The sequence below is a fragment of the Podarcis cretensis genome (genome assembly GCF_951804945.1).
Source record: "Podarcis cretensis genome assembly, chromosome: 6".
NCBI classification, from domain to species: domain Eukaryota; kingdom Metazoa; phylum Chordata; class Lepidosauria; order Squamata; family Lacertidae; genus Podarcis; species Podarcis cretensis.
In genome coordinates this window covers 412,270-438,839 of record NC_137175.1, presented here as the reverse complement: position 1 = coordinate 438,839, position 26,570 = coordinate 412,270, and the positions used below count along the sequence as shown (strand labels likewise).

General features: G+C 56.2%; 1 protein-coding gene across 6 annotated transcripts in view; it reads right to left on the bottom strand.

Annotated features, from left to right (window-relative positions):
- CDH22 (cadherin 22) overlaps nt 1-26,570 on the bottom strand; it is a 92,177-nt gene that overhangs the window by 28,906 nt on the left and 36,701 nt on the right. For 5 of the 6 annotated variants that reach the window (XM_079979136.1, XM_079979133.1, XM_079979135.1 and 2 more), the window contains 5 exons: nt 24,372-24,666; nt 12,556-12,675; nt 3,421-3,588; nt 1,908-2,095; nt 795-1,048 (listed from right to left, as the gene is read on the bottom strand). In XM_079979136.1, the coding sequence (XP_079835262.1) occupies nt 795-1,048; nt 1,908-2,095; nt 3,421-3,588; nt 12,556-12,675; nt 24,372-24,666 (1,025 nt within the window). Of the gene's footprint in view, nt 1-794; nt 1,049-1,907; nt 2,096-3,420; nt 3,589-12,555; nt 12,676-24,371; nt 24,667-26,570 lie in introns of those variants that run through there. The other variant, XM_079979137.1, reaches the window with a different exon arrangement.

Genomic DNA, 26,570 nt, shown 5'->3' with positions numbered 1-26,570 from the left:
AGCCCTGCTGATCTGCCCTCTTTGCTTACCTGTGGCGCATCAGAGGCCCCCTGGGCTCCATTGAGCCAATCCTGGTTGAGCCCCAGAACCAGAGCAGAGCAGCTGGGCCTGCCCGCCCCCCAGAACCCCTGCACCTCGTCTCCCTTCATGCCTCTGGCGTTCCACTGGCACCCAGAGCCCACCCATTCTGAGTGACAGCCAGCTGACTTTGCATGGCCCACTTCTGCTGGACCCCTCTGCCCCATTCCCAGACCCCTTTGCCTCTCCTGAGACACAGACAGAGGTGCCACTCAAAGCAGAAACTCAACAACTGCGATATATAATCTAGCACCAATTGCACAACCAGGAGATTTTCAGGAATGTGCATGAAAAGGCAAGGAAGTGGTTCAAGATGCGCATGTATGTGATATGTGCAAAAGGGAAAAGATCCACAAACTACACAGAAGCCCTTCCACTCCCACCCCCTAAGTTGGGCAAAGACCTCGCCTTTCAGTTCATCTCACAAACCTCGAAACTTATTTCTTGCCAAAGGACTTTGCAGAAACCTCTCCTCAAAAGCCGAGTTTTGTGCGACATGAAGCCCATGGCAGCCTTGCAGATTCCGGATTCCTCCTTCTCTGCCTCCTCCCAGTTTAGGTGGCCAGAATCTTCTTGCCTTTTCCCCCTTCTTGTCCCCTTGGGGTCTCCCGTGCACCCCACTTGCCTTTGCAACCACCCCCTTTCCTGCCCCACTTCCTCCCTCTCCCAGCACCATGCGCCCATTTCCCAGACGGAGGAGAGGAAGTCCTCCTTACCGGACGGGTCTGTTTGCCACGTCGGGGTCCAGGGCGGTGACCATGCCCACCAAGGAGCCCACCACCGCATCCTCCTGCACCTCCATCAGGCCGTCGGGGGGCTGGAACTCGGGGGGCTCGTCCACATCCAGCACGGAGACGCGCACAATGGTCTGGTCCCGGAAGGTGCCCAGGTCCACAAAGCGGGGGTCCGCAAACTTGTTCAGGGCCTCGACCACCACTGTCTGCACACTCTGGGCCTCAAAGTCCAGAGGCTGCAGAGAAAAGAGGTTTTTTTGTGGGGTGAGCAGTGGGTTGACACCATCCAGGCTCCCCCCAAGCCCTGTCCAACACCTTGGCCACCCCAGGTTGAGAGCCAGGGGCACCTCCCTCTTGCATAAGGCTGCAGGAAGGAACTGACCCCTTTAAGGGTGGCAGCACCCAGCCGGGTCCTCTGGGGCCAGTTCTGCAAAGAGGCACCGATAAGCAGCTCTACATTTTAGGGGGCAGAGCTCTATGGGGAGCAGCTGCATTGCATGCAGAGGGACCCAGGTGCACCCGCCTGGCAGCATCGCCTGGCAAGGCTGGGAGGGGCAACCCCAGAGAGCGGCTGCCAGTCAGGGCAGACAAGCCAGAGCAGGGCCCATGGGCTGGCTCTGCAGCAGGCAGCTCTCAGTCTCCTGCCTTCCTCCATGGGGGAGGAGGGGGCCCAGTCTGACGCAATGCGAGACGCTCAGAGGACGGAGGCAGGCAGAATCCCGAAGACGGGCTGGCATGCTACGAATTCTGGAAAAGCTGAAGAGTCCTGAGATCCCCATTTCCAAGGCGGAGGGAGGCCTGCCAGCCAAGCAGAACTGGGAGGCCTCCAGAACTCAGCAGGAATCAACTGGAGAAACTAGAGGCAGCTGGAGGGGGAGAAAGGGGGGAGAAGGAAGGGGCAGGGGGAAAGAGCCCCCAAAGGCTGGGCAGGGCTTTGCTGATGGGGGCAGCAGAAGACGGGGGGGATCCATAGAATTGTATAGAATTGTAAATACTGGGGCAGCTCCCCTGAGACCCTGCTGTAGCCAGAGACCCCCCCCCCCAGCTTCCGCCAACACCCACAAAGGGGAGAAGGGGAGCCCCCCCCCAGCTCACCTTCTGCACGGAGATGAGAGCTTCCTGTGTGTTGCTGTCGGTGGTCACCCGGAAAGCCCCCAGCCCCTCCTCGTCCTTGACCTGGTAGGTCATGTCGGTGTTCTCGCCCACGTCGGAGTCCTCGGCCTTCACCCTCCCAATCAGAGTCCCCACGGGGGCCGTCTCCACCACACTGAACTGGTACATCTCTGGGGGGGGGGGAGGAAGAGGCCGGGTGAGGAAGGTTCCTGCTTAAGAGCCACCCCATTGCTGCCTCCAAGCCCTGGCACACTCACATCCCCCCCCAAAAAAGGAACCCATCTTCAAAGCACGGATGGAACAAGGAGTTTGAGTGGGTGGCACAACCTCAACCACAGATCACTGGATGGGACAACACCTCCAATCAACATGGAACATTTCCATAGCTTTAAAACTGGGACGGATTCTGCAAAAATTGATCTTCCAGGTCTATTGCACAACGTCTCTCTACAGACGGTCTAATTCGGATGGACTCTGGCCCTGTCACGATGCTGGCAGGTCCAGTGGGATTCCCTTTGGGTCTGCATCATTTTTGTATTGGAGCAATCCTGGATATTTGCAGATATTTGTGAATTTCCAAATCCTATCCCCATGACCTGGGGATTAACAGCAGGGTGAGAAAAGTGGACTTTAGGAGCCCTTTGGGTCACAAAGCGACTGGAAGGATTAATACTCGCCGTCTGCCAGGCAACGGTCTGGGGACCTGAATGTCCCGACTACATCTGCACCCACTTTTTCTTTTTTGTAAACTCCACTTTCACCTGGACATCATTTCGGACATTTGGATATTGTATGTCCATCTTGGGTGGATGCATTGATGCTTCTTGCATTTCCAATGTGCTCAGAGTTGATAGCATGGTGTTTCATTCCACCACCCCGTATATTCTCTCTTTGTTTTTTTTCTTTACCTTAATAAACTTCCATTTTAGGAAAAAAAACAATAATAAAGAGCAGTGATGTGGATTTTCTAGAAAAAAAAGAACTTGGAAGTTTTCTGTAAAAAAAAAAAAGTTGGGGAGGGATAATGTTCTAATGCCCTGCAGAGAGATCCCATTGCATTTTATTCATAATTTATAACGCTAAAAACTGCCAAACTGCCCAGCTCGCCTAATCCTGGATTTGCATTTGGCATCAAGTCATTGGTTCTGAGATTTCGGGAAAGGGAATCTCATGGGGGGGGGGCGGAGAGTCCTGTGTAAATCTGCCTATCCCACACCAGAGTTTTCGGGGGCACACACACCCTTCACCGCTTGCACGGAGCCTGCACCCTAAAAGCAGGGGCACCCCAGCCTGGCACCGGGAGAGTGTGCATGGCACAGGCAACGTGGCCCCAGCTCCCAGCTGGCAGGGCCCATCCCGCTGCCTGGTCCAGCAACCCACTGCCAAGGCAGCCCAAGTGGGGCAAGCAGCTCTTCCTGGACAGCTGCCCCCCGCAAAGGAGCTGCCAGCTGCTGCCACCCTCCCCCCCCCCGTCCACCCCGCAGCCCAAGCTCACTCTGGGGGAAGCGTGGGGGGTTGTCGTTGACATCCGTGATGACGATGGTGACGGTGGTGGACCCCGAGAGGCCTCCCAGCTGCCCAGCCATGTCCGTCGCCCGGACCACCACCTCATAGCGGTCTTGCGTCTCCCGGTCCAGGTTGGCCACCGCCGTCCGGATGACACCTGCAGGAAGGCCCACACATCAGTGGGGGGCCAGGTGGGCACCCAGGAGCCTCAAGAGGCCACGCCCAGCCCCAACACCCCTGCCTTCCCTCAGCCCCCCCCCCCGCAAACTGTGCCAAGGAAGAGACCCGCAAACCACTCCATTGGCAGGGGGCGAATCCCAAGGTGGATGTGAGCACAAGCCCAGCGCTCCGCCCCCCCCCCCAGTCTCCAACAACTGGTATTTGGAAGCATATTGGGAAATGGAGGAGGCCTGGACCCTTGGCTAAAGAAAGAGCCCCCAACCAGCTGGCTGCCCCACAGCAAGGAAGAGGTGGCGCCCAAGGATCGTGGGGCATAAGGGGGCAGGATATGCACCCGGGAGATCTTTGGGGGCAGGGAATGTCCCCTGTGGGGCAGTTGCCACCTTGGAGGGCCCCCCTAGGCGGGCCCCCAGGGTGCCCCCAGGCAGGCCCTAATCCTGGCCCCCTCAGGCCTTTTTCACACACGCCCCACGACAGCATCACTAGCATCAAAATGACAGCCTGTATTTTGCCATCTTTTGGTGCCAATTTTCCCTTTTCATGGGGAAATCCAACAAGTTGGAAAACACACGTGTCACATGTTGCCAGTGAAGCATTTGCGGGATCTCAAAGACTGGCTCCCGTCTGGAAGTCCCCTTAATTGGGAAGCAGCAGTGCGGGCGAGGGGGGGCACAGCTGCAGGGGGAATCCCTCCCCCCCCCCAGCATCTCTTGGCTGCAGCTGCTGCTGCTGCGGGGGGGGGGCAGGATGGGGCTGTGCCTGGCGCTGGGCGAGATCCAAGGATCTTTGCTGCCTGTTTGTCTCACCAGCTCAGAGAAGCACCAGCTGCTTGTTAACTCGTCAGATCAAAATAAAGATCTTTCTGATGAACTCTGCTGAAGCCGCTATAAATAGCTGCCCGCTGCCCTGCAGGAGCCGGGAGACTTTGGGGGAAAGCAGGGAACGGGCAGGGAGGGGCAGAGATGCCACCTTCTCCACCACCACCACCCATGGCAAGGAGCTGGCTGAGCACCCAGGGGAGCCAGGCTGGCAACCGGCCAGCTGCAGGAAAGGCAGCTGTTGGGGAGGGGGCAGCGGGGGCCAGTTTTAGCTCAGCTGCTCAAAGGCAGCCAGACCAGGATGGCATCCCCATCGCCCACCAGGCACCAGGCTCCTCCACCAACCATTTGGCAGCCCGGGTCCCGACTACTGCGCCCGCCCAGCCCTTTTACTTCTCTTCGTGCAATTGCCCGCACCTCCTACACTTGCGGGGGGTGGACTAGATGACTCTGGGGTGCCTTCCAAATCTACAATTCTGTGATTCTGTGCAATGCAGGGAGACAAAGGGCAGGAAGAAAAATGGCCTCCTCGTAACATGGCGCCAAAGAGGACTCCGCTGGCCCCCAGCAGCCTCCCCCAGTTTCAAGAGCCACCAGTTTCCCGACTGCCACTGGGGGAGCCAGGCTGTGGGTCCTGGGGGTGGGATTGGAGGTAGACGGTCTCAGAGTGGGGAGATGTGATTTTGCCAGCGTAGCAGGGGGGTGGACTCGATGAGCCTCCTGACCCTCCCATGGGCCTTACCCTCCCATGATTCTAGCATGGGGCAGATCCAGCCCCCCGACCAAGGCGGTGGGTCCCACGAGGTCACTCTGCTGTCAGGGAAACGTCCTTCCTGGCAGCGTCTCTCCAGAGCCCTTGCATTTGGGGCAGGGAGCCTGCTGGTTGCTCAGTGCTTCCCCGGGGCTGGTTTGGGGGTGCAGCCAAGTGGGGGCCGGAGTGCTGGAGAGGCCAGGCCTGTGCAGCCCCCCCCCCCCGCCCCGCTGCCGCCTCTCAGCTCTTCCCAGGAGACGCTTGGCAGCCCCGAAGGCTCTGCTCATTATCCCGCCGCTGATGGGCTGATTGTCAGGAGGCATCACTGCTGGCTGGACCCAAAGCCGCTCCTGGCCTCTCTCCCTGGCTGACAGCTGTCAGCCGCCGTGCCCTGCAATTACCTCCGCCTCACCCCAAAAGCTCTGGCTGCCCTCCCTGCCACCAGAAAGAGGGAGAGAAGGGGGGGGCACGCTGCTTGCTCAATGCAAAACGTTGCAAAGTCCAGCAAAACGCTCTCTCTCCCCCTTGCTGCCCATCCTGCTGGGGCTGAGCTTGCAAAGAGAAGCAGAGGGGGCTCAGAGAGAGGGGATGGCCAGAGCAGCTGCCTTGCACGCAGAAGGGCTCAGGTTCAATCTCCGGCAGCCGCTGCTGCCAGCCAGTGCAGACAACACTGCGCTAGACAGACCAAGGCTTTGGCTCCGTGTGAAGCAGCTCCTTGCATTCCTCTCTAAGCCTTCCCACATGCAGGGCGTCCCAGGCCTCCTTCTTCATCCCTGGCCCAGGTGAAGGCACAGCAGCTGTGTGCCTCTGAGCATGGGAAGAGCGCTCCTGCAGCAAAGGGCTGCCAGATGGCACCTCCCAAACCAGCAGGCAGGGCCTCCTGCACTTGCCTGCCTCCCTGGAGATCTGGGGGGGGGGAGGGGGACACTGCCATCCTGGGACGGGGGGAGCGAGAAAGAGCTGAGAAAAGGGCCAGCCCACGGCCGAGGGAGCAGGATCCTCCTGGTCAGAGCTGGCATCTGGGGTGGCAGAGCCCTTGGGAGGCAGGATATCCAAAGAAGCGGAAAGTTGGAAGATTCTGGACATCTTCAAGCAAGTCCTTCTTCACGCAAGGCAGAGTTAAACGATGGAACTCCCTGCCTCAGGAGGCAGGGATGGCTGCCAACCGGGATGGTGTACTTTGCTACCTCTACTGCATCCTGACTGTGCCGTCCAGCAGAGCTTTCCTGGATCGCGCATGCAGGGCGCTTGACAGTCTGGCCAAAGGAGGCAGTTCTAAGTGACCTGTTTGCAAAGCATCTAGAGGAGAAAGCCACTTGCACCCGCCAGGATCCTGGCTCCGCTGTTACAGCAGATGCATCTCAAGGAAGGTGCAGAGTAGAGTCTATGGTAAGGCTCAAGGATGTGGAGAAGGAGCTTGGTCTGCCCAGGGAGACCCCTTGTGCTGTAGACCCTGATAAGAACCAGCCGGGAGGGGACCCCAGTCCTGGTCTTACTGCACTGGCCACCCATCAGTTTCTGGGCCCAATTCATCAGAGTGCTGCTCTTGACCTATAAAGCCTTAAAGGGCTCAGGATATGTGCAAACATGGACCCTGAGATCATCACCTGAGGCCCTTCTTCGCGTGTCTCCTCCATGAAAGCTCTGGAAAGTCGCAACATAAGAACTTTTGTGGTGTCTCCCACGGCCTCTCATACCTGCGGGTCCACCTCTCCCGGTCTGCCCCACGGAGAGCCTCAAGGTCCATAAATAGCAACACCCTAGTGGTCCTGGGCCCTAAGGAAGTTAGATTGGCTTCAACCAGAGCCAGGGCCTTTTCAACACTGGCTCCGCCTGGTGAAACGCTCTGTCTCATGAGACCAGGGCCCTGCAGGATCTGATTTCTTTCCGCAGGGCCTGTAAGACAGAGTTGTTCTGCCTGGCCTTTGGCTTGGAATCAACTTGACCCCCTTCCCCTCTCTCTTTCTTTTCTCCTTCTGTGATGGAACTCCTCTTTGGGGACTTCCCTGGCTTTTTTCTGGCCCATGGAGGACCAGTCTGGTGAAGATTTGACCTTATGGGAAGATTTGACATTTTTATCCCCCCAAAAAGTTTTTGATTTGAGTTCCTACTGAAATGAGGCTGCATCTTAATGTTGTATTTTAATCTTGTTTTTAAGTTGTATTTTAATCAATTGTTTTTATACCGGTGTTAGCCGCCCTGAGCCTGCTCTTGGCTGGGGAGGACGGGGTATAAATAAAATTTAATAATAATAATAAGAAGAAGAAGAAGAAGAAGAAGAAGAAGGGGGAGGAGGAGGAGGAGGAGGAGGAGGAGGAGGAGGAGGAGGAGGAGGAGGAGGCTGGCCTGATGCTTTCTCTCCATCGCTTTAGGCACCAAGCAGAAACATTCCTCACCTCCCAGGCCTTTGGCTTATTCAACCATCTATGGCCTTTACAACCAGGGGGGTGGGGGGGCATTGCCTTCTGTTTGTTACTATGGTGTGTATTTTTGTGTTTTTGTATTGTAAACCTCCCTGTGATCTTTGAATGATGGGCGCAATAGAAATTAAAATTCTAATTCTAATGATGAAGATAATAAATGGAATGGCTTTGCTTTTCCTCCACTGGTGGAGGCAGAAATACCAGTTGCCAGAAACCACCGGAGGGAAGGGCGTCTTGCCCTTGGATCCTGTGGACTCGATGGGTCGCTGGCCTGATCCTGCACCTCTCCTGGTCCTCTCCTCTTCAGAAGGGGGTGGCGTCTGGCTCCTGCAAGTTGCTGCAGCTCCAGAGCCAGGCGGCGTCTCATTGGAATGGAAACGGCTCCGTTAATTAAAGGGTCTGAAGCGTTTTATAATGAAAATGATTCTTGTCAGCATCGCTGTGATGAGAGGGATGTCGTGGGGGTGGGGGGCTCAGCGGAGACAGAAGCTCATCATCCTCCCAGCAGGAAGGGAGCCCAGGGCCCTTCAGCGAGGCCTCAGTACCGGGCAGAATGACTCCATCCCATAATTATGCATGCAATTCAAGGAAGAGCTGGACCCGCCTCCCATGACATCCCCATGGAAGGAGAAGCAGGCCAGGGGCCGGATCCATGCCAGAATATGCCAGCCTTCTGCCTCTCTGTTGGTGCCGTCTAAGGGAGAACTCAAACAAACGCCAGCTTCTCCCCTCATTGGGCATCTCTGCCCGCATTGCAGGGGTTGGACTAGATGACCCTGGGGGTGCCCTCTACAATTCTATGGTACACTCTGGGCACACTTCTGGGCCAAGAAGACTCAGAGGAAACCCAGGGAGTTGGGGGGGGCGCAGCTGCGTCTGCTGGCTTTCATTATCTCCACAGCCCCCCCCCTCCACACCCGATCGCCTCTCTTTTAAATAACTTCTCCCCTCGCACGAGTGATTCCACCTCCCCGCCTTTGGCTCCGTGCCCATCTCTCTCACACAAGGGTTGTGGAAATTGGGGGGGAGGGAGGGAGGGAGGGAGGGAGGGAGGGAGGGAGGGAGGGAGGGAGGAACAACTGCAAACTGCTGGGCTGCTTCTTCTTTCAACCTGCCTTGCCAGGAGCCTCACAGGGACGGAATTTGCCCCCAAACCTGGGACAGAAAACAGAAAGTCCTGCTTCATGCAGTGCATTGTTAACCTGTGGAACTCCCTGCCACAGGAAGCAGAGATGGCCACCAACCTGGGTGAAACCTATGAAAGAGGATCAGGCAAATTCAGTGGCTCCCAGCTCCCACAGTCAGACGCGGCAACGCTTCTGAATCCCCGTGGCCTGAATGCCACCCGTGGCCAGTCAAGGCAGCCAGCACTGAGTCCAAGCGGCCCCATCCTGGCTCAGCTCATTCCTGCACTGCAGGGGGCTGGACTAGATGACTCTTCGGGGGCCGTCCAGCTCTATGTTCTAGGGTTCTGTGCTCCTCAAAGCCTCACCCAGTGGCCCCTGGCAGGGGAACCCGATTGCCCTGTGTCGGCCTCTCCAGAGCCAGATTCTTGGCCCAGGGGTCCCCTCTCCCCCCTCCGCCCCCTAACAGATGGGGCCTGGGGACTCCGCCTAAGAGGCCACAAAACGAAGCCAAATCCCAAACCCCTCTGGTCGTTAAAGATTAATTTCCACTTTATATCCGTAAATGCATCCTAATTTCCCAAGGAGGCGGCAGGCAGGCGGGCGACTCGCCCCAGGTTCAAAGGCTCTGCCCACCTGGGAGCTCTTCTGGGCAAGAGCCCCTGGGGCGGAAGGCGCTGGCAGTGCCCTTGGCGAGACTCGGGACGCCTCCTCCTACAGAAGCGGAGAAGCCCAGCCACTTCAGCCTTGCCCTGACAGCAGCACTGGGAGGGGGGAGGCCCAGTGCCAAGACTTGGCAAGGCAGGGCTTGCTGGGCAGAGCCAACAAAGCTGAATGCTGGGAGATTCAGGGTAGACCAAAGGAAGGATGGAGCGGAGTTAACCTATGGAACTCCCTGCCACAGGAGGCCGTGAGGGACACCAGCAATGATGGTTTTGAAAGAGGAGGAGATACCGTATTTTTCACTCTATAAGACGCACCTTTTCCCTCCTAAAAAGAAATGGGAAATGTGTGTGCGTCTTATGGAGCGAATGCAGGCTGTGCAGCTATCCCAGAAGCCAGAGCAGCAAGAGGGATCACTGCGCAGCGCTCCCTCTTGCTGTTCTGGCTTCTGGGATTCAGAATTTTTTCCCCCTTGTTTTCCTCCTCCTCCAAAGACTAGGTGCGTCTTATGGTCTGGTGCGTCTTATAGAGCGAAACATATGGTACATTCATGAAGGTGAAAGAAACTATCAAAGGTGGTTCTGCTCTGCCCCCCATGGTTGGAGGCCAAAATGCTTGTGAATGCCAGGAAGGGAGAGGGCTCTGGGGTCAAATCCTGCTTGCAGGTTTCCCGGTGGGGCATCTGGTTGGCCGCTGTGAGAACAGAAGGCTGGATGAGACGGCCCCCCTTTGGTCTGATCCAGCAGCCAGGCTCCTCATATTCTCTTATGGAACCTCCAGGTCCCGATGAAGTCTATCTGGATTTCTACGAGAATTGGGTCACAGTGAGAACAGGATGCTGGGCTAGGCGGCCCATTGGCCTGATCCTGCCGGCTTTCCTTTTGGAGAAGGTTGAGCAGGAGGCCCTCAGAGAAGGTCAGAGCTCCTCCTTTCCCTTTCCGCTCGTGCAAAGACACGCACGGCCCCGCCAAGCCTTGTGCAGAAGATTCGCACCCGCGTGCGACAGCCCAGCCAGAAGGCTGCTCCCCGCCTGGGTCTCCTCGTGTGATCAAGGCGAGGGGGAAAGCAGGTCAAAGTCAAAAAGGAAAAGCAAACGGCTCTCCATTATCGTATATTACGAAAAATGAAGGTGCCAGATTTTATGGCTCCTTTTACAGCATTAATGATCACGATGGCTCTGCAAGTTAAGCTGCTGATCTGGGCAATTAAACCTGATGCTCCGAGCACAGGAAGGAATTGCCAGGCGGAGCAGCTGGCCAGGTGCATGACGGGACCCGGCCAGAGTTGGGGGGGGGGCCTTCCATGGCCTCTGCCCTCAGCAGGACAAACGTCTCCCCAACGGCTCTGTCAGCTCCCATGCCACCCAAGCCAGCACATGTTGGCAGCCTGCTCCTGGACCACCGAGAACTGCTGCCACCCTGGCTTGGAGGAGTGCTCTTGATGCCACGCTCAATGGAGGGGGGAGCGGGTACAGAAGCTGCCTGACTTCCGAAGGGCTTTCGGGGGATGCCAGGATGCCAGCAGGCCCAGAAAGCCAAGGGAGAAGAACCCTCCTCTGGGCCAGCCCAAGTTAGGAGAGGCAGAGACCCCCCAGGTGAGGGAGGGGAGGAAGGAGCAGGTCTCCATCTCACGCAGGTAATTCCTGCAGCCCCTGCCCCCGCCCTCCACAGCGCCACCTGCAGGCAGGCAGAGAGGGAGACATCCCCTGCCCAGAAACAGACCAAGCTTGCCACGTTGGAAAGAAGACTTCTGAGGCTGGAGAAAAAGCGTGGCTCCCGTTTCCAAGCAGAGAACCAGTCTCCTCCGAGGATCCCCGGGGACCTTTGGGGGCACCGTAGCTGCTTTGGCAAGAGGGGGCCTTGCGGGGTGTGGGCAGTGGCAGCTGCTTGCCCAGGAATAGCAGGAGTGGGCAGGCCTGTGAATCTGACGCATCGCCGCGCATTGAAACTCCCCACTCAACTTGGGGACGGAAAGAAGCAAAGCGGGATGGATGGAGAGACATTCGAGCCCCACGGAAGCCTGGCTGGCCGTTTCGGGGTTTCAAGGATGCTGGTCCCTTGCCAGCCCCTGCGGGGATCCTGAGCTGGGTTCCGGGACTGCCAGCCCAGGCCCTCTTGGCTGCTCCTCACTGCGGGGGGGGGGGGTGTCACCCAGAGGGGTCCCTGCCCTCACAGCGACTGCTGTGGGGTCCAGCGGCCCCTTTTCTGAGCCTCCCCCTCCCCCCAGGCCCAGGGAAGCGAGCGAGTGAGCCCCCCCCCCGTCCTAACAGGCCGTCACGGAATCATCTGCTGGGGATTTATCGCGGGTCCTTTTACAGCAGGCCTTTATTAGAAGTTATTAAAGGATGGAGCGGATTCCACCGCTCACCCATCAAATATTAATAGAGCATTTATAAAGCAATCCTTAATTTAAAGTGTTGCCTTTAATCAAAGGCCCGGCACTAACAAAGCCGCTGCTGGAGAGCCTGGCAGGGGGGAGCCTTTGTGCCCCTTCAGAGTGCCAGGCCCCCCCCCCCCGCACCCAGGAAGGGTCAGCGCCCCTCTCCTCCAAGGTGGGCCCAGCCTGACATTTCCAGACTCCCCGCTGGGTCAGATGCCCACGGACGGTCTCCTAATGCCAGCTCCTCCCTCTCTCCCAGGGAGATCACCTGGCAACCAGGCAGGTGGGCACAGAGGAGGAGGGGGTGGAAAACCCTCATGCAGCAACTCTCTCCATCTGTGCTTTCCAGGAGCTGGGATTCAGAAGCATAAGGGGGGCCATGGACAGTCCTCTTGGCCATGAATTGGTCCTAAATTGGGGGGGGGGGGCATCATTGCCTCCAGTGGCGGGCAGTTCCACCGTTTAACTATGCGAGGGAGAGCTGCTGCAGCAGAACCCCAAAGATGCCTCTGCCAGGCTGGCATTCTTGGGTGATCTTCCTTGCAGCCCCCCCCCCCCAATGAAGCAGGACAGACCCGAGGTTACACCCCCCCCCAGGTTAAACTGCCCCTTCCACAAGCCCAGCACCCAATTTCCTAGGCTACCTGGCTGCCCCCCTGATTCTCAAAGGGATAGCTTCTGCTCCAGGAGAACCAGGGGGTGGTAGTTGGGGGTCAAAGCCTGTGCCCAGCCAGCTCCCCCTCCCACCCCACCCCAGTGCCCCCAGCACCTCTGCCTGGCACTCACCCGTCCTGCTGTCGACCGTGAAGTGTTGCTCGCCCTCCAGGACGCTGTAGACCACCCGGGCGCTGCTTCCGTAGGTGGGGTCGTCGGCATCGGACGCCATCACCTGCATCACCGATGTCCCTTGGGGGGGGACAGAAAGAGCCCCATGTGAGCAGCAGCCCTGACCCCCCACTTCCACAGCCCCAGCCCCACCAAGGCGGGCGCACAGCCTCCCCCTGTCCTGGGTGGGATAATTTCCTGCAGGCTCAGATCCGTGCAAGGCCACCTGGGAGCGGGCAGGACCCATAGGGTGGGGGTTCTCTCCCCACCCAGCCTGCTCTCCTCCATCCCCAGACAGAGCCCAGGGTCCTCATGCACAACACGTAGAAGGGGGGGGGGCAGAGAGAGTGCAAATTGGATAAAAGTCCATCAAACGGCTGCAATTAAGTTATTGATTTTCAACGCTGCCTCATTAAACCGGGGGCTTCACTCTGAGTGTCCCCTGCAATGGGTCTAATTTGACATCATGTTCAATTTGACCAAAGTGGGACCCCTGGACGTGAGGAGCAGGAGGGGGTGTTGGGGAGGGGGCTGGAAGGCTGCTGATGGCCCAGAGACCGACAAGGCAAGTTGGGGGGGGGGGAGAGGGAGAAGGGGCAGAGGCCTCCCCAGCTGGCAGTGCCCATCCAGGTAAGCTGGGCGGGCAGGTAGGCAGGACCCCCGCCAGGTAGGGATCGCTCAGGTGGGCCCAGCCCTTCAGGGAAGGATCTGCCCCCCCCATCTCACCTGTCAGTCAGAAAGCCTCTTGAGGTGGCCAGAAGAGTTTTAAAACGGCAAGATCATAACCGTTTAAAACGGAATAAAAAACGCCACGCAGGAAAACAGACACAGATGGCACCAGCCGTAAAACCAGGCGCCATTAAATGCCAAAGGGCCCCTGCCAACTGTTGCCTAAATGCACTGCTGGGGGGGGGGGGGATTTGAGGCTGGCAAGCTGGAGGGAGCTCCAGAAAGCCCAACAATACTGTGCGAGCGCCAAGCCTGCTTTGGAAGGTAGTGCGGCATAATGGTCGGAGCGCTGCGTTGCTCCTTTGTAGGGTAACAGCAGCACAGTGACTTGGGAGACCAGTCCTTGAGGGTGGGGGCTGGAAGTCACAGAGGTCTCTTCCTTCTACCGTGTTGAACCCGACCCCCATGCCAGATCCCCGCCCCCAGCGCCTCCTCTAGGCTGCCTGTCACACCACTCAGAAATCACCACAATGGACCCCACTTGCAAAGCGGGTCAAGGAGGCAGAGAGCAAGGGGCAAAAGATTTGGGGAAACACAGAACATCTCAACTGCCGCCCCAAAGGCACCGGGGAGGGGCCGCTCTCACCTCTTGGGGGGGGGCAATTCCACAACCGGGTGCACAGAAAAGGGGCCGCCTCCCCTTCCGACCCAAGAAGCCCCTCTGGTCAGCGGGAGACGCCCCACGGCCTCCGAGGGGCATCTCAATCTAGGGCAGGGGAGCGAGGAGGAGGTGTCCTTTGGCCACGCGCAGTTCCGCCCTTCACCACATGGGGCAGCCTTGCATAGAGGCCCCCCCCCTGCTCCCCCAGTGGACCCCTTTGCAGAGGAGGAGAAAGGGCTGTGGGTGCCAGTCGCAAAATGGCTGCCGTGGGGGCGGGGCTTAATACAGAATGGCCGCAAAGAGACAGGGACCCAAAATTGTGCGGGAATACTGCCCCCCCCAATCAAAGGGCAGAACGGCACCTCTGCACTTGACCTCCTCCACCACCTGATTTTTTTGGACATTGGGGGGCCCAGGGTCCCTCCCAAAAATATTGTGGGGCTAGGGAGCTCGGTCCCCATGAGTTGGTGTACCTGACCTGAGGTCACCTTGGTGCTCTTTTTTAAATACAGTGGTGCCTCGCAAGACGAAATTAATCCGTTCCGCGAGTCTCTTCGTCTAGCGGTTTCTTCGTCTTGCGAAGCAAGCCCATTGACGGCTTAGCGGATTAGCGCTATTAGCGGTTTAGCGGCTTTTAGCGGCTTAGCGGCTTAGCGGATAAGCGGCTTAGAAAAAGGGGAGGGGGAGGGGAAAAAACCCGCAGGAACTCGCAAGACATTTTCGTCTTGCGAAGCAAGCCCATAGGAAATTCGTTTTGCGAAGCACCTCCAAAACGGAAAACTCTTTCGTCTAGCGAGTTTTCCGTCTTGCGAGGCATTCGTCTTGCAGGGCACCACTGTAATATTATTATTATTATTATTATTATTATTATTATTATTATTATTTTATTAACAAAAAGAAATAAATGAAATATAAAGCATAAAGAAATCTTGCTATAGTATTTAACTTGTTGTTCCAAAACATTACAAGAAACACATTTTTTCCATTAACCTGTTAGGCTTGTTTATAACAGGTTAGCTTGATCGTAGTGACTCTCGACCACATTTTCTCACTCCATTCCGATATCGAAAGAGATATGTTTCCCTCCCATTTTTAGCTATTATAATCTTAGAAGCAGTTTTAAGGTTGAACGCTATTTCTTGATCATTTTCCAGTACGACATCTTTTAGATAACCAAGCAGAAATCCTTGAGGTTCCAAGGCTATATATGATATCCTATCATATCATATCAGAGATTATTAGCCTGAACAGATTTTCAGAATATTTCTGTCTGAGAAGCATTCCAGAAGAGATGGCTGTAATCTGCTTTATTTAATCCACGTCGCCAACATTTATCCAGTCCTAATTTATATATTAAATTCAATTTGGAAGGCGCTAAATACCATTGATAGAGGAGTTGGAAAGAGTTTGCTGGTCCTTTTGGTGCCAGGGAAAGAAGACTTTCCCGTTCACCTAGGCCTGGGCATTGCAGGCTGGTTCCTGGGTGATGAAAGGGGGGGGCTCTCTCAGCCAGCCCCCCAACCCACCTTCCTGCTTGCAAACAGTCCGCGGGGGGGGGGGGGAGGCTGTGCCCATCTTTGCCTCCAGCTTCTGTGGTCTCCCTCCCTCCCTCCCTCCCGGTCACAGGGGGCACCTGCCCCACCTGTCCTTGGTTTTTGACAGACAGGCTTTAATCTGAGGGGGGGGGGGTTGTGCTCTGTTGATGGTTCCCCTCCTTCTGCTTGGAAGGGAGACTTGGCTGCTTGACTTTCCGTCTGCGTTGCACCTCCAGATCTCGCAGCACGAAGCAGGAGGCAGCTGCTCTCGCCTTCCTCCCCCAAATCCCAGCCTCTGCCTTTTCGGGGGGGGGGGTGGGCGGAAATCTCGCAAGACTCGCAAGCAAACAAACCCTCAGCATTGGCAATGAGCTGCAGAAGCCCCCCCCCAAGCGAGAGAGATAATTAGGCACGTAAAGTGGATAAAGAGAGGTTCTCCCCCCCCAACCTTCTCTCCAGCGCACACCAGGAGGGCCCCCAAAGCAATAAAACTTAACAAGTCAGAGCAAATTGGTCTCCCTCTCTCTCTCTTTGCTAAAAGGTGGCATCAGTTGGGCGGGAAGAAGCACAGAAGGGTCTGACTGGGCTGAACCCAACAGGGCACCCCCACGCCCAGGCAAGGCTCCCCCCAACCCCCCATGCAGAAAAGTGAGCAAGAATCCTAGAATTGCAGAGTTGGAAGGGAACCAGGGGGTCATCTAGTCCAACCCCCTGCAGGGTAGGAATGACAGCTGTAGCATCCCTGACAGATGGCTCTTGGACCTCTGCTTGGAAACCTCTGAGGTGGGAGACTCTACCCCCTTCCAATGGTTATAACAATCAGAAGTTTCATAAATGAAATGCATGTCCATAGATGTGCAGAAGAGGCCAGAACAGGGAACCCCCCCCCCCCGCATGCCCAGAGTCCCCTGGAGGCTGAGCCAGATGTGATTGGCTCTGGGGAGGAACCCCTGGCTGCGGTGCCATCCTCGGCTTGAACCTGACAGCACCACCGCGCCTACCATGTGCCATGTGGTAAATGGAGCTCACCTCTCTGGCTTCTCCTCGTCTCCTACTTCTTTGTCTTCATCTTCTCTTCATCTTCTTCTTCTCCTTCTTCTTCTCCTTCTTCTCTTTGTCTTCTTCTTCTTCGCCGATCCCTCGTAGCCGAGTAAGATTGTCTTCCATGAACACGGTCTTAACAGAGAGTCTGTAAGTGACTGTGGAGGCCAATTCTGGACCCACACATCCTTCCACAGTGGGGACATTGGATTCCGGGCGGGAGCTGATCATGGTGTGGATTTGCCAAGCGTGCCTTCCTCTTAGCACGTTTCTCCTTTGCGTCCTGAGTTCAAGTGTCTTCAAAGCCCAGGAAACCTTTGGTCAAGGCTGTTCTCCAGTTGGAGCGCTCGCAGGCCAGTGTCTCCCAGTTGTTGGTGTTTATACTGCATTTTTTTCAGATTTGCCTTGAGAGAGTCTTTGAACTTCTCTGGCCCCGCTGCGTCTGCAAGCCGCTGTCTGGCGCAGCTCTTCCAAGTGGTGAAGAATGGCCATTGGTCATCGGACCAGGAGAGTGTCACTCGGACACCTTCAGAAGCCGGATGGCAAAATCATGGCTGGAGCAGGTCCAGTGGGCTCTCCTCCCTGGGAGGTTGGGTCCTCATCTGCCAGGGATGCTCAGTGAGATTCCGGCATGGCAGGGGGCTGGACTAGATGGCCCTTGAGGGTCCCTCTACTATTCTGTGATTCTCTGAGGACTTTCTGAGCCGGAGGACCAAAATGCCATGGCTATTCACCGGGCAGGATGTGTCCTCTCCCCCCAAGTGCAAAGGGAAGGCAGGAGATGTCCCAGTGGGGCCAGGGCTGTTCTTGCTTGAAGCCCAACCTCCGAATTCGTGGACCGGGACCAGATCCCCCTCTGCGGCTGCCCTTGCTGCACACTCAGACCAGCCTGAGCCCCTCCCTCCTGCAACACACAGCAATGCCGTGGGGGGGCAACTGTTGCTGCTTCCCCCAACAGCGGTTTTTTTATCCCCGGCTTTGCCTGGCTCTGTGCTGCCTGTGGTCTGACTCACATCCCCCAGAGACGGTTTAGCTGGTGCTTGCGAAGGATTTGGTTGACTCGAAGCTTTCTCTCCTCTGTTTGCTGTTCACTAATAGAGAGTTTTTCTCCTGCTTTTATCTAAATCAATCAGGGGGATTTGCAGGAACAAGACAAGGCCCAAGGCAGGCACCCCACCCCCCAAAAAACAAAGCCCAGCCAGCATCTCATGCTATGGGGGGGGGGGACAGCAACAGGGCTTGGAGACAAAATACCCCCACCCCACTACTCTGGGGCCCCACCTCCCTCCAGGCACCCCTTTCCACCAAGGTGCAACTGGGATGGCAGCAGCCTGGGTTGCCCTGACCGATGGTCTTCCCCAGACAGGAGGTGACCCTCTTGCTTCCACTCGATCTCTCGGCAGCTCAATGCAGAGGATCACGGGATCCTCCAGAAGGGCCTGTGAAGAAGAGTTTGGATTTGATATCCCGCTTTATCACTACCCTAGGAAGTCTCAAAGCGGCTAACATTCTCCTTTCCCTTCCTCCCCCACAACAAACACTCTGTGAGGTGTGTGGGGCTGAGAGACTTCAGAGAAGTGTGACTGGCCCAAGGTCACCCAGCAGCTGCAGGTGGAGGAGCGGAGACGCGAACCCGGTTCCCCAGCTTACGAGTCCACCGCTCTGAACCACTACACCACACTGGCTCTTGAGAGACTTGGAGGAGTCACAGTTGCTCCACTATGAACTCTGGGGCCAATGTCAGAGGGCAGCACTGGGCAGCTCTCTCCTGGCACCCTGGCAGGCTGCTGCAAAGCTCCATCCTGTCCCCTCTGCCATTAAAAATCGAGATGAAGCCATGAGTAGGAGTTGCACGTTGATCTGGGCTGAGGAGACAGCAGGGTGCCCATGAGAACCTGCCTGGCCAGGAAGACAGTGGGGCTCAGTGTCTCCCCATCCCTCTTTCCCCTCTGAAGTCAGGCAAGGCAGGATCTCAGGAGCAGGGACTTTCTTGTGGTGGCCCCTGTTGCACTCCTTCAATTCACCGGGGGGCCTTTGCAGCTGAAGAGTGGGGTAAAAATGCTTTGAAGAAGAGCATGCAAGGACTGCGTCATTCAGACTCCCTTTCCAGCATCAGGGGAAACCCATCAGAGAGGGAAAGGCTTTTCTGCTCAGCTTTTCCGAATGTGCTGCTGAAATGTTCTGCTGTAGATCTGGCATTTTTATGGCATTTTGCATGCCGCTCTGCGAGGCATGACAGAAGAGCAGCCAATGAACATTTAAATATATCATCAGATAAAACAACACCCTTCTTGAGATGCAGGAGACAGAACCCTGCAAGAATAGAAGAGGAACTCTGCTGGTTCGGGCCCAAGGTCCCACCTAGTCCAGCCTCCTGTGAGAAACCCGCCAGCAAAATCCGTGCACAAGGGCAATTCTCCCCTCCTGCAGTTTCCAGCAACTGGGATTCAGAAGCAGGGCTGCCTCTGGCTGTGGAGACAGAAGCAGAGCTATCCTGGCTGGAGCCCACAACAGCCCTCTCCTCCTCCATCCACTTGTCAAATCCTCTTTTAAATCCGTCCAGGTTGGATGCTGTCCCTGCTTCCTGTGGGAGGGAGTTCCACTGTTTAACCACGTAGAAGAATCCAGAGAGTACGGCACAGGTGTGGTGCCCCCCTTTCTGTTTTGAGTCCCGTCCCCTAATGTCAGGTGCTGGGGGTGGTTGCTCGTGACTAACCAGGCAGGACCTGTCTGTTACAGGTTTTATTGTGCAAACTATTTACAGTGCAGATCTACCAAGTTCATGTCCGTCTCAGTCACTTGCAGAATCCAGGAGTGGCCCCTTCCGCCTTCTCCCCCAACACAAGAACTTTGGCACCCCAAGCCTCCTCCTCCCCTCCTTGCGTTTCACCCCTCTGGGCAAGGTGGGCGTCCCTCCTGGCCAGCCTGGCCAGGTGAGGCGCTGGGGCTCTCAGCATCATCCTTGAGCCCTTTCCTCGCTTGGCTGGCCCCTTCCCTCTCTTCCCCTCTGGAGGTCTGGCTTTTCCCACCGCTGGAAGAGGAACTGCTCCTCAGGAGTTTCGGAGGCTCTCTGTATCCCAACGGCCCCCCTGCCTCCCTCCCCTGACACCTAAGAATGCCCCCTCCCACAATGGCCTGGGAGCTCAGACTCTCTCTCCACCTCCTGCTCCATGCAATGGCCTGTCCTGCGAAAGTCCTTCAGACGCTTCTGACAGGCCTGGCAAGCAGACGACGTCCGCCAGATCTTTCCAATTCATCTGCTTGCTGCTCAGAGAATGGTCAGTGAGGCAGGACTTGCTCTGCACCGGCCAGCGAGTTTTGCTCCTTTAGGTGCTGGGGAAAGGCCTGCAGCAGACTTTGGCTCCCCCCCCCCTCCTGGCTTGCTTGCAGGGACCCCAGGAGTCCTTTAGGAGAAACAGCGTGGTGGGGGCTCTCTTCCTGCCACTTTTGGTGGGAAGCCACTTTTGGTGGCAAGAGCCCTCGGGTGGGTGCCATCTGGACCCTGCAAGTCGCTTATTCATTTGCCTCCGGTTTGTTTGCATGTCTATTCAGATTTTATTCTTCTTTTTGGCCCAAAGGCCCCTGAAAGCAGCTTATAGCAGGATGAAAAGGCAGAATGCAAACAAGGCAACAAGACACACACACACAGACTTTCATCAAATAGCACAGCTTGGAAGCGCACAAGATTGAGGCAGCCGCAGGTTAACGGAGACCAGCCGACTCCGTCCCCATGCAGGGCTTCTTGGGAAAGGAAAGCTCCCAGCAGAGGCTTACAAGACACTCTGGCTGTGGCAAAATTGGCCCAGGAGGACCCAGACTCCGTCCTTGGAAGCATCTCTAGTGAGAGGCAGAAGCAGGTGGAAGGACACAGAGAAGACTCTGTCGGGAACAACAACCTGGCCAGGCAGAAGGGAGGTTTCTGATGCTCCTCGTTAGGGAAGGTGCAGCAAAGTCCAGGAGCCTCTACTGAAAAGGCTCCGTGTCTCCCAGGAGACCTCATCACAGGTAGCCCTGGAGAGCTTGAGGCGTCACAAAGTCCAGCGTGTGGCGTTCAAAACCAATGGATGCTGCTGAGAACTGGGGTTCTGTGGACCCAGCTACCATCTCCACCGAGCAAACAAGCAATCCCGTTGGAAGTTTCCAAGCTGTCTCCAGGGGCAGCCCCAGGCTCAACATATTACAGCAGTCCAGATGAGAATTTCGCCTTTGTCCTTCCACAAACAAGGCCGGCGCCTGTATCCAATGCTTCCTACAGTGAGGAGCATCAGAGGCAAATAATTCTCCCCATTCTCCCCCTCCCCACGCTCCTCCAGCAGGACCTTTCACAGGAGGGGCAAGGCCAAGGGCTGCTCTGTGTTCGAATCCTGCTTGTGGGTTTCCCTTGGGGCCGTCCAGCTGGGCACTGCAGGGCCTGATCCAGAAGGCTCCTCTTAGGACAAGGACCTTCTGGATGCAGAGCAGATGTTCTGCCACTTCAACGGCAGGAGATGGCAGGACCAGAGAGCTGGGGGGGGGGGGGAAAGGGGCACAAAACCTCCAAGAAAAAGAGAGAGAGAGAGCGCCAAGTAGGAACACACATGCCCAGCTAGATACCATGCTCTGATTATCTCCCGCTTGGACTATTGCAATGCGCTCTATGTGGGGCTACTTTTGAAGGTGACCCGGAACTACAACTAATCCAGAATGCGGCAGCTGGACTGGTGGCTGGGGGCGGCCACTGAGACCACATAACACCAGTCCTGAAAGACCTGCATTGGCTCCCAGTACATTTCTGAGCACAATTCAAAGTGTTGGTGCCCAGTATACCTGGGAGCATCTCCACCCCGGACACCGGGGTCCACTTCCAATGGCCTTCTGGCGGTTCCCTCCCAGCAAGAAGTGAGGTTACAGGGAATGAGGCAGAGGGCCTTCTCAGTAGTGGCACCCACCCTGTGGAACACCCTCCCACCAGATGTCAAGGAAATAAACAACTATCTGACTTTTAGAAGACATCTGAAAGCAGCCCTGTTTAGGGAAGTTTTTAATGTTTGATGTTTGATTGTGTTTTTAATATTCTGTTGGGAGTCGCCCAGAGTGGCTGGGGAAACCAGATGGGTGGGGTATAAATAATAAATTTATTATTATTATTATTATTATTATTATTATTATTATTATTATTAGAGCCAGAGTCCCAGGGAACACCTGTGACCAGAAGGAGCCTGGAATGCCAACGCTCTCCCCAGGAAAGGGGGGGTCATGCTGGCAGAGCTTGGCACTCCCAAGAAACCCATCTGTCTCTCTTGGCTGGGCTTGCTGGATCCACAGCAGAACTCATGACAGCACCTTCCCCCCACTCCCCCCCCCGCCTTGGCCAAGCAAGCAAATCAGCTCTAGGAAAGGAGGGAGGGAGTTGGGCAGCCCCCCCCCCCCCGCAGGAGATTAACCAATTCCCTCTGCAATGATAATCAGGACAGGTCTTGACCCCCAGCCGCCAAATCGCCTCTCTAAGCTGGTGGAGGAAGCTTGCTGCTGCCCAAAATGTTGTGGGGGGGGGAGGAGGGGAAAGAACAAGACACGCGACCGGGTGTGAAGGAGGCGCCCTGGAGATGGGTGCCAGTCACCCTGCTCCCCCCCATGCCCGTTTCCTGCTCAGAGATGCCAGAAGGAGCCTCTGGTTTCTGCCTCCGCAGCAGAGGAGGAGGAGGAGGAGGAGGAGGAAGGTCTGAGCGCTTCTGACAAGGGCCTGGGGCTCCTCCGCCGCGGAGCGTGCCTGGCGTCCGCACGCAAGCCTCCCAGGACGCCCATTGCACCGCCAAGGCACGTAGCTGCTGCTCCAAACCCTTCGCTCTGCTTTTAACTTCTGAGCCTTTTAATTTGCAGGAATCGCCTCCTTTCATGTAGGGAAAGAGCGTCTCTTCTTGCCTGTGATCTGCAATTTGGCACAGGCGCCGCCGCCTTTGATATGCCTTGTTTCCATCAGCTCCTGATCAGGCACCCCATAATTGTGAGCGATTTTCAAATAATCAGAGCCTCCGCTAATATCTCCCCCCCCCAAGGACCAAGCAGCTCTTTCCCTCCCCAAACACACAGCCTGCCTTTTCTCTCTCACCCAACCCAGGGGGCTCACAGCCCCCTCTCCAGAAATAAGTGCCGGGGCTCAACCCTGCCCACCCCCCCCAGCTTCTCCCTGCAGCTCAGCTCCTTAAGCAAGGAGGGTGGGGAAGGCAGGCTGCGGGGGCTCAGAGGGGCAAGGCAGGCAGTCTGCACATGCTCAAGGACCATTTACAGATTCCATCTTCCATTTCAGGAGACAGATTCTGGGGCTGATCTCAGCTGAGCCCCAAAACCACTTCACCGCCAAAGCCCAAGGGATCCTGCAAAACGCCCCGCCACAGCAGAGGTTCGACCACTTTACCCTCACCCCCCCCCATTACAAATTTATTTAGTTATTCACTTCAACCATTCAGGTACCACTTAATCCCTTTGGCCTCTAAGTGGTGGGCGGAAGACTTGATACAATGGTACCGAAGAAGAGTTAAAACAATAAAATCTGGATTCTGTATAAAAGCCCATTGGAGTAAAAGGAAAACAGATTCTGGAAGTGCTGGAATTTCAGCCGGGAGAGAGAGGCCCGTCTGACCCCCATTGGAAGGGGTAATGTTGATTATGTATTTACAAAAGTATTGTAAACAGGTTAATAAATTGGATAGGATTTTAAGCATAAGAAATTTGAGGTAGAAAAATAATTTGGAGCTGAAATGATATGCAGTTGAAAAAGAAAATTAAGGAACCTGGGGAGGGGGGGGGGAGTCACAGGATTGGAGAATTCTATTTTATGTATTTGATATTGCTTTTGTGTATAAATTTGTGTTGTTGCTTGTTTTTTATTTTCGTTAACTTTGTTGAAATATTAATTTTTAAAAATTATTTAAAAAGGAAGGGAGTGCACAGAATTGGGCACATAGTACGGCCTGCATCATGGCGAACACGACCTGTGCCTCTGAGCCACGAAGAGCGACTCCTCTCTTTGGGCTGAAAGGGGCTGGAGGGTCGACGAGGGGTCTTGCGCCCCAGTTCCTGAGGGGCTTAAACCTGACCAGGTAGCAAAGAGCCCAAGGGAGCCATGCGTAAGGTTGCTTCCAGTTGGGACCCTGGGTGGCTGAAAGGGTTAAAGAGCCCCCAGCCACCCCAAGACAGTGCCCCAATCCAGAGTAGGTCTCACCCCCTCACCCCACAGCTATGTGACCTCTAAACCGCCTTGCAACGCAAGAGATGCCCATGCAACAAAATCTCACGTCTCATCGGCCCCAAACAGTTTTGCTCAAATGGCCCAACCTTGTGAGTTGCAGCCCAGCACCACTCAGCAGGGCGCCAGATGGCAAAGGCTGGTGCGGCAAGTTCACATGGCAAGAGAGGAACTTCCCACTAAATGTTTGGAGAAACTGCTGGACTTCAGGAATGCTTTTCAGTTGCAGGTTCCTGCACTGCAGGGGGTGGGACTAGATGACCCAGGAGGTCCCATCTGACTCAAGAGTTCTACGGTTCTGACAAATCCTCAGCCCCCACCCCAAGAGAAAGGTGTATTTTCCAGGCAGCGGAAAGGACGTTTCCTGCATGGCCTGGAGCCAGGAGCTACAGATGGAGCAGGGGGGTAAGGGGGGAGCCTGGGGGGTGAAGGAAGCAGGGCAAAAAGGCCCCAGAGGGGGCAGCATGGAGGAGGCAAAGAAACCCCCCAAGGGCCTTTCACAAGCAGAGGCCGGACCCTCGGAGGAGGGGGGCATAGGACCGGAGGGCAGGCGTTTGGAAAGCCCTGAGCCCCCGGCCTGCTCCGCAGGGACCCTGGGATGGGGGCAGTGGGTGGGGGGTTGGGGGTGGCGTGCAGAGGGACTCACCGATGGGGGAGAGCTCGGCCACACTCCCGATGTAGGGCCCCCCCAGGAAGCGGGGCTCGCTGTCGTTGATGTCCTGTACCTTGATGACGAACTCCGACTCGGGCTCCAGCAGCCGGTCCGTCTGGCGGTCCCTGGCCTGGGCGCGCAGCGTGTAGAAGGTCTTCTGCTCACGGTCCAGGCGCTCGGTGGCGTGAATGTCGCCCGTCAGCTCGTCAATCAGGAAGATGGTGCCGGCCCCCTCCCCCGAGATGGTGTACTTGATGGAGCCGTCGCCCTCGTCCGAGTCCGAGTGGATCTGCGGGGAACCCAGACGGGGAGGTTGGTGTGGGAGAGAGAAGCAGGGAGGAGAGCAGGCGCCCACAGGTCAGCCCCCACCGCCAGCATCTCCAGGCAGGGCTGGAAGGAGCCCCCTGCCTGCCGGAAACCCTGGAGAGTTACTGCTGCCAGCCGGTGTCGGGCAACCTTTCATGTTCCCATTCAAACCAGCCCCTTACTTAGAACCATGAGGACTAGCGGCTTCCTTTATTTTTAGGGCAAATAGTATCCCTCCGCCAGCATCTCCAAGGAGCGCTGGGAGAGACCTGCCTCTGAGGTGCCATTGCTGCCAGTCAGTGCAGCCAATACTGAGATAGATGGACTCAGCGGCCTGTCTTGGCATATGGCAATTTCCCAGCGGCAGCAGCTCCCAATGGCCAGGCCCTTGGCTCCGACATATGTGGGGCAGCAGCTGAACGTGACCCTGTTGACCCCATCGCCACCTTCACCAAGTGAGAAATCGCTGGAGTGGCTCTGCCTCTCTTCTTTTGACTGAGAGCCATCATGGCACAGAGCTTCAGGGTGTGAGGCCTGAGTTCGAATCCCCGCTCAGCCATCAAGTTCACACAGCCTCTTGGCCCCTCCCACCTCACAGGGTTGTTGTGCGGCCAAAGGGCCGGGAGTCATGTATGCCACCTTGGGCAACTTGGAGCAGGGCCTGGGGAGGCGGCTCTGGGGACCAGGATCGGATTCTGCTGGGAGGCCCTGGGCAGTGGCCAGGATCCTGCCAACCAGGAAAGAGGAGCCCCCCAGGCTTGCCCAGAGCCTGCTGGAAACCCCACCACCTCAAGCCCAGCTTTTTGGAGGGAGGGGGCTTGGAAAGTAACTAGCAGGTACCTGGAATTGTAATGGAATTAAAAAATTCTGGGAAATGATATATAACAAAATGTTTTATTTTAAAAAATTAATCTTTGTTTAAAAAACCAGAAGCTTTTTTACTAGGAATTATAGGTTCAAAAGCACCTCCGGGTGCAAGTAGATAAATAGGGACCGCTTACCAGCGGGAAGGTAAACGGCGTTTCCGTGTGCGGCTCTGGCTCGCCAGAGCAGCGATGTCACGCTGGCCACGTGACCCGGAAGTGTCTCCGGACAGCGCTGGCCCCTGGCCTCTTGAGTGAGATGGGCGCACAACCCCAGAGTCTGTCAAGACTGGCCCGTACGGGCAGGGGTACCTTTACCTTTACCTTATAGGTACCGAGATCCCAAAAGATCAGAGGAAACTGTTCCTGTATGCTACAACGGCCGCTCGGAAGTTGCTAGCCCAGAGATAATAATAATAATAATAATAATTTATTATTTGTACCCCGCCCATCTGGCTGGGTTTCCCCAGCCACTCTGGGCGGCTTCCATAAAAACCAAAAATACACTAAAATATCACAGATTAAAAACTTCCCTGAACAGGGCTGCCTTAAGATGTCTTCTGAATGTCAGGTAGTTATTTATTGCTTTGACATCTGATGGGAGGGCGTTCCACAGGGCAGGCGCCACGACCGAGAAGGCCCTCTGCCTGGTTCCCTGTAGCTTTGCTTCTCGCAATGAGGGAACCGCCAGAAGGCCCTCGGCATTGGACCTCAGCGTCCGGGCAGAACGATGGAGGTGGAGACGCTCCTTCAGGTATACTGGGCCGAGGCCGTTTAGGGCTTTAAAGGTCAACACCAGCACTTTGAATTGTGCTCGGAAACGTACTGGGAGCCAATGTAGGTCTTTCAAGACCGGTGTTATGTGGTCTCGGCGGCCGCCCCCAGTCACCAGTCTAGCTGCCGCATTCTGGATTAGTTGTAGTTTCCGAGTCACCTTCAAAGGTAGCCCCACGTAGAGCGCATTGCAGTAGTCCAAGCGGGAGATAACTAGAGCATGCACCACTCTGGCGAGACAGTCCACAGG